Below are 13,688 nucleotides of genomic sequence, written 5' to 3' on the forward strand. Positions count from 1 at the left end.
TTATTTAGTTTTTTCTCATTATTGTCCAATCATTATACAATCAGTAATTTCTATTATAAAATGTAAAACTGCTTTATAAACAAAATATATTTCTAATAGATTTCCATCTGTAGTTCCCGTTTCAGTTATTAAAGAGGTAATTGGACTGTTTTCATTAAGATGGTTTCTGATATTTTGCTAACAGACTCACACTCACACACGCGACATCTGGTATAAATCCTGAACAGGCTGCAGTTTAAGAGATGAAATTTATGAGGTTCCGAATGTGCCAAAAATGTGTCTATGTATTGTCTCAGTCTGTTGTCACGTGCTGTTGTCACGTGCTGTTGTCTGGTGCTGTTGTCACGTGCTGTTGTCACGTGCTGTTGTCTCATGCTGTTGTCACGTGCTGTTGTCTGGTGCTGTTGTCACGTGCTGTTGTCACGTGCTGTTGTCTCGTGCTGTTGTCTCGTGCTGTTGTCACGTGCTGTTGTCTCAGTCTGTCGTTACTCTCTGTCGACACGCGCTGTTGTTTGTCGTTACCCTGTGACACGTGATCCCGTCTTTTAATGTTCGGGCGTTTGTCACGTGATGTTGTCTGCTCTGTTGTTATAACTTGTCAGGAGTTGCTTTTATCTGATATGTCTTATTTTGTTCTCCAGCCTTGTTGTCACATGTTGTCGTCTTAGTCTGTCGTTACCCTCTGTCAGAGACAACAGCAGGTGTCGACAGAGAGTAACGACAGACTGAGAAAGAGCATAACATTACAGCAACGCAGTGCAGTGAGCGTACAAATACATAGACACGCACAGAAATACATAGACACATTTTTGGCACATTCGGAACCTCATAGAAATTCAAAAGATGATAATCTGACAGGAAAAAGATCATCGCTAAACCAGAACGATGCAAGAGCAACAGGAAGTAACACAAGCTAGGTGCCACAGCGGCGTTTAGGGCAGTTAGAGAGGCTCTCAGACCGTTACAGAGGGTTGTGAGTTTGACGCCCAAGTCAACAGCACAGCTGACTCTCATTTACTTACATTCATGGAGTGTTTAAGGTCTTAGTATATATTTCAGTTACCATGACTTTTGTTTTATTATTACTCCCTCTGTGGCTTTTGTTGAACCTTCAGGGCTACCGTAGTTTTAGCTTCTCTACAGATGAGGTGGAGGGAAGATTTAGATAATTAAACCGTGCAGAAGCACACAGACACACTATCACCACCAGGAAATGACTCCTGTAATGTGCTCACGCACACACGCGCGCACGCACACACACACACACACACACACACTGAGCTGCATAAAGCAGCTGCACTGACTAATTAACAGCAAGTTCATTGTGAACACAAACTGTGTGAAAAGCTCCGTCAGCTGAGCTTCATCTGGAGGACGGAGACACAACAGCTCATTAATATCAGAACTCTGATTGGACCAACCCATCATACATCACAGACTAAAAGAGTTCTGGTCCGAGTCCGTTGGGTGATGAACCCGACCCAGGAGCAATGATCTAATCCAGAACTACACATCACTGACTTTAATGAGCTAATAAGTTAGTTGTTTTACTGCTGAGCTGCATGAAATGACCAGAACAGCTCCATAGATCATTACCCGGTTCTGTCCCGGTGCCAGGACCGCACAAATAAAAGTAACGTTCTAGAACATAAATACCAGGCCTTTTATCTGTATTTATGTTAACGTGACCCAATGTTCTGGCTCCATTCTAGTATAATCCCTCTGATAGCAGCAGGTCAGAGAAGTAAAACCAAAAACTACAAAGATGGAGGAATAATAGATGTTCTGAGTGGATCACAGCCCTCAGGGAGATCCAACAGCAACTCTGATTAAATGCATCTAAAGAGATGTTTTTGTGTGGAAAACTGGATGTTTTAAATATAATTTTTCTGAAAAATGACCTCCATCTAAAGGAGACGAGTATATTTATTAACTGTGTCTTTGTTAGAGACATCCTGATACCTGTCAGTCATTTACCGTTAAAGATGAGCTTCAATCTTATTATTATTATTATTATTATTATTATTATTATTATTATTATAAACCAGGCTTTCAGACAATATCTGGGTCATAATCATTAGTTTCTGTAGAGGATCACGGTGTAGGAAGGCAGCTTGTGTCGTTTCTGTAAGCAGATGTTTTATAAACACCTGGTCTATAAATGACCAGCTGACTCACTGAAAATTATTTAAAAATTTTTTTTAAACTTCAAAGATGCCGACAGGTTCTAGATGATTGAGAAAAATAAAGTGATTAAATCCAGTAAACTTAAATAAAGATGTCATTAGATTAGAAATGTTTATTTCCTATTGGAAAATGTTACAGGAAGCTGACGGATGCAGTTGGGTAAATTCACTGATGCAGCAGATTCAGGTGGGATTGAAATTACAGACGTAACGATTTCGTCCCCGCCGCCACTCCCCCGACTCCCCCACCTCACTCCCACGAATCAGGAATGCGTAAAAATCACACACATGCAGGATCTGGGACGTGTCTGAGGTTTGGTGCTCAGCAGCTGCAGTGGAGAAATGGATTGTGGGATTGGAGCGGGGGTTTCCCTTTACAAAGAGCAGATCTCGTTCCCCCTCCCAGTAACTGGATCCTCCTCAGGGTCCGACTGCTCCACCTGCAGCCATCGATCGACTCCTGCACGGTGCTGCAGCAGACGTCAAAACAACAAACCAGAAGCTGCAGAGAAAATCTTCAGGAATGAAGAGGGCCAATCTGACTCTGCTACTCTGGGATTATTTTGGATTACCATCATGCTCATTCTCGATAATCAGACCTTAAAGACATGGATTCTTTAACGTTACCGTGTGGATCAAGCTGATAAATTAGCAGCTGAGCTGAAAACTGAGAGGAAAAAAATAAAATTGTAACGAGGACCAAAAAACACAAACGTCCAGGAAAGAGCTGGACGAAAGATGAAACAGATAAAGTGAACTAAGCGGCTGAACAGACGCAAACTCAGACCGATTTAATGTACAAACGCTGAAACTGGTTCTAAAATATCACAATAGATGTAGTAAATATCCACAATTATCCAGAATAAAGGAAACCCAGTAAAGCCTTGAAGAAGCAGAGCAATCCCACAGATATGAACCAGAAAATATAAAACAAGTAAAGACCTGGAGACACGATGAGGATTAAAGCTACTGAAAAAGACAAAAGTTCTCCTAGAAGGTGTCGTTAACTCAACAAGGAGCAACCAGAAACCAGACCCAGGAAACTCTCCTAAAGGAGATCCTGGTTGAGGAGGACAGAGAAATATCACAGAAACAGGAAATAAAATAAAAAAGACAACAACTAAAACAGGAAAAGCAAGAAAACCAGATTTTTATCTAAAACAAACTGTAACAGGAACTAAAGTTGGGGTTGAAAACTCCGGCAGAGAAACTTCAGAGTTTCAAGCGTTGCTGCGTGGATGAAGACTTACTCGCTCATAACTTCAGGGGTGGAACATCAGCATCATCCATCAATCACCGTGAATACTCAACACCTTCAATCCCCGAGAAGATCCTAACAATAAAACAGTGAGTCAGCGGCGGCGACGCACTGTGAAATCTCTTGTTATCGTTTCCCAGCATGCATTGCTGCAGTCGTAAACGGAGCCCGGCTCTCAGGAGACAAACAAGCTGAAAATCATCATTAGCCACCTGCTAAAGAGCTGCAAAGGGACTGTAAAGGTGAAACACTGACGCTCCAGCCAAACCCGCGCCGTTTAAAACACACCCATCAAATTTATGAGACGACAGAGTTATTTACAGAAATACAAAAGCTCCCACTCGGATTATTCTGGAATTCCTCTGAAGCAGCAGGTGGTCCCAAAGCCGCTGAGCCACGCTGACTCAGAAAAACTAAAGGAGCTGAAACTGAGTTAAAGAACAACGGAGCTACGTAAATATTCTGAATAAAGTTATATTCAAGGTAAACAACAACAGACACAAAACTACATTTTACTCAATGTGCAGCGGCGTCCTAATGAAGTTACAAAATCACTCAAATGAAATCTGTGTGAATTTTACTAAAACATATTTTTAAAAATGAAAACAGAGCCAATGAGGAGGAAAATCAACACTTTTATGTTTCCAACAGTCAAACGTTTAAATTAGAATCTCTCAGCTTTACCTGATGCTAAAACAGAAGCTATGCTAAAGCTTTAGTTACGCTGAAACATCTGGATTGTTCGGGACCCGGTCGGTGCTCCAAAAGGTCTCATTTCCAGTTTATCATCACGCCTATGAGGTTCCGAATGTGCCAAAAATGTGTCTATGTATTGTCTCAGTCTGTTGTCACGTGCTGTTGTCTGGTGCTGTTGTCACGTGCTGTTGTCACGTGCTGTTGTCACGTGCTGTTGTCTCATGCTGTTGTCACGTGCTGTTGTCACGTGCTGTTGTCACGTGCTGTTGTCACGTGCTGTTGTCACGTGCTGTTGTCTGGTGCTGTTGTCTCGTGCTGTTGTCTGGTGCTGATGTCACGTGCTGTTGTCTCAGTCTGTCGTTACTCTCTGTCGACACGCGCTGTTGTTTGTCGTTACCCTGTGACACGTGATCCCGTCTTTTAATGTTCGGGCGTTTGTCACGTGATGTTGTCTGCTCTGTTGTTATAACTTGTCAGGAGTTGCTTTTATCTGATATGTCTTATTTTGTTCTCCAGCCTTGTTGTCACATGTTGTCGTCTTAGTCTGTCGTTACCCTCTGTCAGAGACAACAGCAGGTGTCGACAGAGAGTAACGACAGACTGAGAAAGAGCATAACATTACAGCAACGCAGTGCAGTGAGCGTACAAATACATAGACACGCACAGAAATACATAGACACATTTTTGGCACATTCGGAACCTCATACACGCCTACTGTAGCTCATGACACTGTTTCATAGCTTACGTACTTCATAGAAGCTTCTGGGCCACCGAAGGAAAACAAAACCAGAAAAGTGCAAAGAAAAATATTTTAAACTAACATTAGAAGAAATGTTTCTGTTAAAAGTGCTTCATCATTAATGCTCAGATTTCACTAATCTGGCAGATTTTTGTCTAAAAGAAATCAAACAATAAAGTGAAATGTTGTGAAAAATCTTGACTAGATTGGGTTTTAAAAAATAAACGTCTTGAAGTTTTTGTCACATAAAAACATCCGTGACTCTAAACCAACAATCGAGGCATTCTGCAGCAGAACCGGACGTAGAGCCGAGTTTTAAAACAGCCGGTCTCCCAGAGGGGGGACGAGACCCGGAGCCTCCGGGCGCCACGAGCATTACAACCGTCTGAATTCAGCGAGGAGGAAAACGATGAAGGCGGTTGGATTGAGGAGAGGAGAACACACACGCTGATAAGAGCAGGACAACCTAATTTGCTCCAGTGTTTAGTGTAATCACACTCGGGTGGAAGGCAGCAAAGAGAGTCCCAACGGGAGCGCCACAGAACCGGAAACAACCGGAGTGTCGATGGAACTGATTGTGAGGCATAGCTGGCTTCAGGCAGCTGGTATAGGATCAGATCCTGGTCTGGATCAGACCACAGACACTCAGCAGCAGTGATTCAGGAGCTTTGTCACAATAAATCCACGCTCATCGATTCCTGAAGGTTCCTCCGATCCCAGAGTCCCAACAACCTGCGTCTTCCAGGGGAAAAAATCCACCAGGACACGAACTCCTGGGATTCCCCACAGCTCTATACCTTAAATAACACCCAGGGGCTTCATTATGTCCATGATGACCTCTTGCTCCACCATCATGGAAGCCAATTTTTCTGCAGCGGAAAGTGCTTTCTGACAGCCGGTCCTCTCATTGGGTCAGGTCAGGAGCTGTAGGAGAATCCAGCAGAGCAGAGGAATGCCTGGAATATCTGAAGAAATCTCCATTATCGATGTAGAGGAATTAACAACGCGGATTCATCATCTGGATCCTTCTGCAGCAGGTAGGGTGATGGAGTTAGGAAAGTAGATAGATAAAAGGCCAGGAGGGTTTTGTTGGTGTTAAAGTCCTCAGCTGAAGACTCATCAGATCTTTGTGTTCCTGTCCCTCCGACTCACCTGGGTTATTAACAGAAAACCAGGGATTCAGGACTGAAGCAGCTGTTTGAGGGGAGTTCTTCCTGCCTGGAGACGTTTCCCCGTCAGACCCTCTAGCTTCACTCCTCTGAGACCGTTCTGAGTTCTGATCTCAGACTTAAACCTCCACCAAGTCAGTCCCATCGGCTCATCTTTGGAGTGATTTAAACTAAAACTCTCCATGAGTTGGAAGTTGAGAATGGAGGTTTTCAGCTTCCTCTCCAAAATTGGATGAAAAGAACCAAAACCAAATCAAACGCTTCCTTGTTTCTGATTTTCCTGAACAGTTTCAGAATCCAGTTTCTCACTGGGCCGATAAAAGATAAAACATCAGAGTTGCAGAGCTAACAGTCAGTGGTAGAGTTGTGTTGCTGTTAGCCAATTAGAGGAGAGATGTCCACATATCAGGAAATAAGACTCCAGATCCTGTCGTCTGAAGCCACTTTCTCCCCTGGCTAAATTCTCTGTGCTGAGACAGGTGCACTAGAGCTTTGTTTCCCCCAGAGAACGTCTTATCAGGCATTCAGTCCCACCAGAGAACACTGCCGATGTATTATAAATATGAACATTTTCTCCCCGGCAAGACGCCGAGTCGCTGCGGGGCGTCTCGAACCTGACTCGGGTTAGGTTCTAAAGGAAAAGTGAGATTTTTATATTCATTTATTCCTTGTGTCTATATTTACCTCCACTGACCTAAAGATTTAGCCTTTTCTATATAAAGAAAACAGGAATTTTCTATTTTAACCCCTACAGCCCTCCTCTAAATAAATTGCATTAAGGACCGGCTTTATTTACTGCCATCTGACTCTAGATGTGACTAAATTCCCATTAATGAAGTCTGGTCTTTAGATTTCTGTCCAAGCTGAGTGACTCTCCCATCGGAGTGTCATTTGTGGAAGATGAATGTCATTACGCTAAATGACCACAACCACAGAGACCATTAGGGAACGCTGAGCCAAACCAACAAACCAGTAAAACATAAACAGCTTCAAATAATAAAACTCTTCTACAGAAGGAGTCGGTTAAATCAGTCCCGCAGCTTTGTGTTTGGTCCTAGAGCGTGAAAATTCCTATTTTATCAACTGCCAGTAAACGCCTCCCCTTTGGGCCGAGTTAATCAGAAACAAACAAACAGCTGGGCGGGTTTATTCCAGGCCTGATTCGTGGATTCGACGCTGAAAAGTCGTTTTTAAAGTTTTAAAACTTTCCATCTTTATATAAAAGGCTCAGTGCAGCCATTAAACCATCAATAATTTAAACTCTGATAATATGAGTAGAACCATTTAGACTTCGCATCATATATCAAAGATCAATATTCATTTGTTTTTCTGTGGAGGACGAATAAATGTTCGGTCCTTCCGTTTACATTCCCATCCTGCCAGACGAACCAGAAAACTGATGCTCTGGAACCAAAACTTTAAAAATTAGGTGCTTTAAGTCTGTTAAATAGATATTTGAAGAAAAAAGAAAGGATTTTTGTCTTTTATCGTAGTTTCACAATATCATCGGTATCGTGGGACGACGTGAGCTGAACTGGGTTTTTTAGATTTAACCCGCCGCCATTCTTTTTTACCAAGCTTTCTCTTTTGAATGAAGAAACGGGATCACGGAGAAGAAATGGAGCTCTGCAAAACTCAGTTATAAAAGAGGCAGAGAGGTGATTTACAGCGTGTTGCAATCCGGGGACGCGGTGCCGCTGTCAGTCTCGTCCGGATGGCAGGAAGAGGCCAAGGATCACCAGCGATCTGCCAAACAAACTGCTGATGTTGCAGATCTCCTGTGTTTTCCATCACTCTGCCTTCACACACCCGGCTCTCGGCCTCAGTTCGAGATCTAAATTATCTCTCCCTCTCTGCCGTGTTGTCATGGAAACCAGAATTTGGGGATGGTGGATGCAGATTTAAGACTGACCTGAAATTCCCTTTCAGCGTGGCCTCCCGAGGGCAGCTAACTCTACTTCGTGCTGATGTTGGAGATAAAACTGAATCCAGGACTTAGACAGGACCCAAACCCATGGAGCTAGGTTCTGTGAACCCGTTTCTGACTGGATGTGAAGTCAGAAGTTTGGCACAAAGTTCAGCAAAGAGACACTGGATTTAAACTTTACAATGATCCAGTCAAAAGGTTCTGCACGGGTTCTATCTAACTCCAGACCCATCCAGACCTTTTGTCTGGATCTGGTTTTGTCAGGTTTTCTGTTGGAGTTTACTTGAGTTTTATTTCCTGTTCAACGGTTCATCCTTTTGGTTGTTTCGTCTCGACTTTAGGCTGTTAAACCTTTTAACGCCGGTATCTGAGCTATGAGTCCTTGTGATAATGTCATGAGGAAGTTCCAAATTCCTTAGAAACTACAGGTGTCTGATTCTAGATTTGTGGGCCGATACAAATTTTTCCTACAGCCAAATGCGTCGGTTTTGGAAAATATTTATCTGAAAGAGATAATAATAATTATTTGTTTGACAGTTTCTTATGGGTTCTGAATCTGGAAGCTAACAGCAGGAAGTAGCTTGTATGACGTTTAGGCTGGCTGGATTTCCTTACTGCTGCTCTGCAGCTAGGTTTCTATGGCATCTCTACAGGAACACGAACTTTCATGATTCTCTTCAGCCTCAAAAATGGATCCGTTCAAAATATCAGACTTCTTGAATGCAGCTCAGTCGTGTTTCAGACAACACGAGGGTGAGTAAACAACTTCAGATATTTAGTTACTAAAGAAAATAAGTAATGTTTCTAGATAAGATGAAAAAGTGTTGTAAGCGTTTGGTCTGATTATGAGTGAAAATCTAGTATCTTCAGCTAAAGAAGCCATGACTTTGCTCTGTGGCTCTTCTCTGTTGATCGTCTTTAATGTCTGATGAGCGTGGAACACCTTGAGCAGGTAAAGGCCAGAGCAGCAACATTGAACATGGAGTCAGGGACTTTCTGAAACACTCTCAGGCTCCTGAACACAAACAAAACCACTGAGTAAATTAATAAATGTATAATCAAGACACCGCTGGAGTCTCGCTAAAATGATTTTCTCCTGTGGTGTCTGCCGAGAGCAGAAACGTCCCACTTTAATCGGGAAGCTGTCAAATGAAAGGTTCCTGTCTTTGTTTTCTGGCTGTCAGACTGTCCACCTCCTCGTGTCGGTGAGTTTATCTCCAAAACGTTTCTGCTCGTAATCCTCGCCCCACTAGCTCCTGTAACGTGTTTAAATGCTGCTGCTGTGAATATCTTCCACAGCTGAAACAAAAAGGTAATTCCCTGCTGCGTATCGGCTGTCCTTCTGACAGATGGACATTTTAAACATTTGGAGCAGCAGAGCTGAACCGAGCCAGGCTCAGAAAGGTCAGTAGCTCTGAGATCCAGACGAGAATATTAATTACAGCTTCAAACTGCAGGTCCACTCAGCTCACATTCATGCACAATCACACTGTAATCACCTGCTGCCTTACTGGAATCAGAGCTGAAACCTGGACCTGATTCATCCACCTGACCCAAACACCTGATGGAGCATGACCTCAGAGCTAAAACCAGCCCCATCAGGACCAAACTCCACTCAGAACCGAGTGCACCAGAACACTCTGCATCAGTTATGTAACCCAGTGGGTTGAAGTGGTTTAAAGTTTTAGAAGCTTCTCTGCAGAACTCAGTGGAGCTGAAGCCTCCTTCACAACATCAAGCAGCTGTTTGGTTTCATAACCAGCCTGCAGCTGCAGGAGGAACATCAGAGAACATAGGAGAACCTGCAGGTACTCACACGAAGGCGTGGTAGAGCAGCGCCCATCCTCTAGGCCTCTCCAGCGCGTCGTAGATCAGGTTCTGGACCTTCCTCTTGCGGATGTTATTCCTCTTCACCGGCCGGGTGTAGCTCAGGGGGGTCTTGGCCAGCAGCCCGATCCCGATACCCTGAGCGCCGCGCTTAAAGTCCTCCCGACCCGGTCCCACCAGCAGCAGCGCGCCATCCTTATCCACCCCGCCGCTGCCCTGGTCCAGCAAATCCCCAAGAGCGGTCTTCTTCTGCTCCTCAGAGCCGCTAGCGACGGTCCTGGACCGGAGCCCCATGGTCACTGCTGAGTGCCCGGGATGGGCAGCATGCCATGATCCGGGTGCTGGATCCGGAGACACCCAGTGTTTAGACGCGGGTCATTTAAGGATGCGTTCCCCGGAGCGAAGGGAGATGCTGGGCGATCTGATGGGGGAGACATGGGGGAGGTGGGGGTGCGGGGAGAGGGACAGACATGGAGCGTTATACATCTTTAATAAACTATAAATAAAAAAACATCAACATCTTAGAGGAAAAGGCAGAAATCCGCCATGAAACGAATCAGAGCTGTGCGTAAAACACGCCCAAACCTCCGGAGCGGCACGGTGAGATCATCACAAAGTCCCACAACTCACTGCTGCGCCTCCGAGCCGAACCAGGAGGTTCGGGCCGGAACCAAGGGGATTCGGAGCCGAACCAGAGGGTTTCTACTGAAACTCGGAGTCTGATCAGAAACCAGCAGAAAATAAAACCAGCAACTCCTCACGCGCTCCCGCACATGCACGCACGAGGCACAAAGCCGAGCATCATCACACCTTGAATTAAAGCAGCTCCTCAACCAGCCGCTCCGAACCGAACCGGCAGCGGTTCCGGTGCATTGTGGTGCGAGTCTCCGGGGCTTCCAGCCTCCATCCACCTGCAGAGGAAGCGGCGCCGGGTGGGAGGAAGAGGAGGAGGCGCTGCGTGAAGAAGGAGGTCGATACTGATCCTGTTCTGAAGAAGCGGAGAAGCAGCAGCTCGAGCTCTCATCAGCACCGACGCGCGCACGCACGCGCGGAAACGCAGCGCACATGGATTGGGGGAGGAAAACACGCGTGTCAGCTGGGAGAGATGCGAGCAGGCGCGCTCACGAGAACTCGAGATGCATAGTCACGTACACACGCACGCGCACACGGGATGTTTACTGTAGGAAGGTTTTATTTTCTTTATTGATGAATCACAAAAATGATGGATGAGCGAATCCACCTGGTGTTTTAGCGCATTTAGACTGAAAACGTCACAGAAGATCGCAGTCATGACTCAGATCAAACTGATTCTGAAAACTTATGAAGTTTAAATGATGATCAAATTCATCAGCCCGTCTGTCATGAGCAGTGCAACTCGGACCGGCAATGCTGGGAGAGAGCTCAGGTGTTCCTCCATCACAAGACAAAGAAAACTCCAGAGACGGGACCAGTGGGTGAAACTCAGAACTACACTAACAGGGAGGGCTGATTATTCAATATGGACCAGGTGAGGAAATTAGCAGGCAAAACACAGGTGAGGAGCTGGATAAAGAAGGAGAACCAAGAGGAAACACGATGGAATGGAAAAAAAATCTAAAAGCAAAAGAAAAAAATTTTACCAAACGCCACAAAAATGTCCTACATAGGCTCAGATGACGCCTCTCTGGTTGTTTGTGTTGAGAAATGGTAGCGACCCTGCTGATCCAACCGCAAAATGAATGATGCCAACAGGAGAACACAAAACTGTTTATCCATCTATTCTCTTCCGCTTATCCGGAGTCAGGTTGCGAGGCCAGCAGCTTAAGTCGAGAGGCCCAGACTTCCCTCTCCCCAGCCACTTGGGCCAGCTCTTCGGGGGGAATCCCAAGGCATTCCCTGACCAGATGAGGGACATAGTCCCTCCAACTTGCCCTGGGTCTCCCCTTAGGTTTCCTCCCAATTGGATGTGCCCGGAAAACCTCACCAGGCCCTTCACCAGGTCCAGGAAGCATCCTAACCAGATGCCCAAGCCACCTCAACTATCTCCTTTTGAAGTGGAGGAGCAGCAGGTCTTGTCTGAGCCCCTCCCAGATGACTGAGCTTCTCACCCTATATCTAAGGGAGAGCCCAGCCACCCTGCGGAGAAAACTCATTTCGGCCGCTTGTATCCGCAATCTCGTTCTTTCGGTCACTACCCAAAGCTCATGACCATAGGTGAGTGTAGGAACGTAGATCGACCGATAAATCGAGAGCTTCGCCTTCTGACTCGGCTCTCTCTTCACCACGACAGACCGGTACAATGCCTGCATCACTGCAGATGCAGCACCAATCCGCCTCTCGATCTCATGCTCCAGTTTTCCGTCACTTGTGAACAAGACCCCGAGATACTTAAACTCCTCCACTTGGGGCAGGACCTCATCCCTGACCCGGAGATGGCATTCTACCCTTTTCTGATTCAAGACCATGGTCTCAGATTTAGAGGAGCTGATTCCCATCCCAGCTGCTTCACACTCGGCTGTGAACCGCTCCAGCGAAAGCTGAAGATCACATTCAAATGAAGCCAACAGGACCACATCATCTGCAAAAAGCAGAGACCTGATCCTCAGGCCACCAAAACAGATGCCCTCCACACCTTGGCTGTGCCTAGAAATCCTGTCCATAAAGGTCATGAATAGAATCGGTGACAAAGGGCAGCCTTGGCGGAGTCCAACTCTCACTGGGAACGAGCCCGACTTACTGCCGGCAATGCGGACCAAGCTCTGACACCGGTCATACAGGGACCTAACAGCCCGTATCAGACGGCCTGGTACCCCATACTCCCGGAGTACCCCCCACAGGGCCCCCCGAGGGATGCGGTGGAACTCCTTCTCCAAATCCACAAACACATGTAGACTGGGTGGGCAAATTCCCACGCACCCTCCAGGATCCCCCTAAGGGTACAGAGCTGGTCCAGTGTTCCACGGTCAGGACGAAAACCGCATTGCTCCTCCTCAATCTGAGGTTCGACAATCCGATGGACCCCCCTCTCCAGAACCCCTGAATAGACCTTACCAGGAAGGCTCAGGAGTGTGACCCCCCTGTAGTTGGAACACACCCTGCGGTCCCCCTTTTTAAATAAGGGGACCACCATCCCGGTCTGCCAGTGGAACTGCCCCTGATGTCCACGCGATAAGCAGAATCGGGTCAGCCAACACAGCCCAATGACAAACGGTTTATTTCCACAGAACTAATGACTTTAAAAGAAAATTCCCTATAAAACATCTCAAAATCAGCTGATTTAAAACATTCAGGCAGAGTTTTCCCATCCTGACGTCAAAAGGGAATAAAGTGACTGTAAATATTCCCAGACTGAAATATTTCCCCTTTACTCACTGGTGAATTTCATCGTCTCCAGACAAAACAGGAAGCTCCATGTTTGTTTTTATATCAGGATCCGAACTTTAACTTTCTGAGGAAGAAAATGCAGTTTGGTTTCTACTGTTGGAAACCCACGAATCCTGTTATCATTGGAGTCAAGTCTGGAATCGTGTACGACATTTTCATTGCCATAAGACGCAGAGACACAGGAGCTTCTGTGGCTTCAACAGAAACCCATCCACAGAATAAAAAGATAAGCAAAGACCATCAAAGGTATGACAAAAACCACCAAACTTCAAATCATGTTTTCATTTATGACGGCAGGCGAAGCAAAGGTGGATTAACTCAGATCCAACAAGCGTGTCTCATGATGAGTCAGTCCCAATCAATGGAGGCGACTGGGTTTAAGAGGCTGAAACACTTCTAATTAGTTTTTTGATCACGCTGATCAGCTAACAAACCCTCATGGAGATGGAATTTCATGTTTAATTTATTTTTATTTAATCTGAAAACAGATGCCCAATCAGGTAAAACAAGCTTCTACATGACC

The 13,688-nt window shown here is 45.5% G+C and overlaps 1 protein-coding gene across 1 annotated transcript in view; it reads right to left on the reverse strand.

Annotated features, from left to right (window-relative positions):
- kcnq3 (potassium voltage-gated channel, KQT-like subfamily, member 3) overlaps positions 1 to 10,997 on the reverse strand; it is a 77,192-nt gene extending 66,195 nt beyond the window's left edge. The window contains exons 1-2 of the mRNA XM_054747071.2: positions 10,613 to 10,997; positions 9,792 to 10,223 (exon numbers count right to left, since the gene is read on the reverse strand). Coding sequence (XP_054603046.2) covers positions 9,792 to 10,096 — 305 coding nt within the window. The 5' untranslated portion in view covers positions 10,097 to 10,223; positions 10,613 to 10,997. The remainder of the gene's footprint in view (positions 1 to 9,791; positions 10,224 to 10,612) is intronic.
- Positions 10,998 to 13,688: the final 2,691 nt, after the last annotated feature.

Source organism: Nothobranchius furzeri, chromosome 11 (genome assembly GCF_043380555.1).
Source record: "Nothobranchius furzeri strain GRZ-AD chromosome 11, NfurGRZ-RIMD1, whole genome shotgun sequence".
NCBI classification, from domain to species: domain Eukaryota; kingdom Metazoa; phylum Chordata; class Actinopteri; order Cyprinodontiformes; family Nothobranchiidae; genus Nothobranchius; species Nothobranchius furzeri.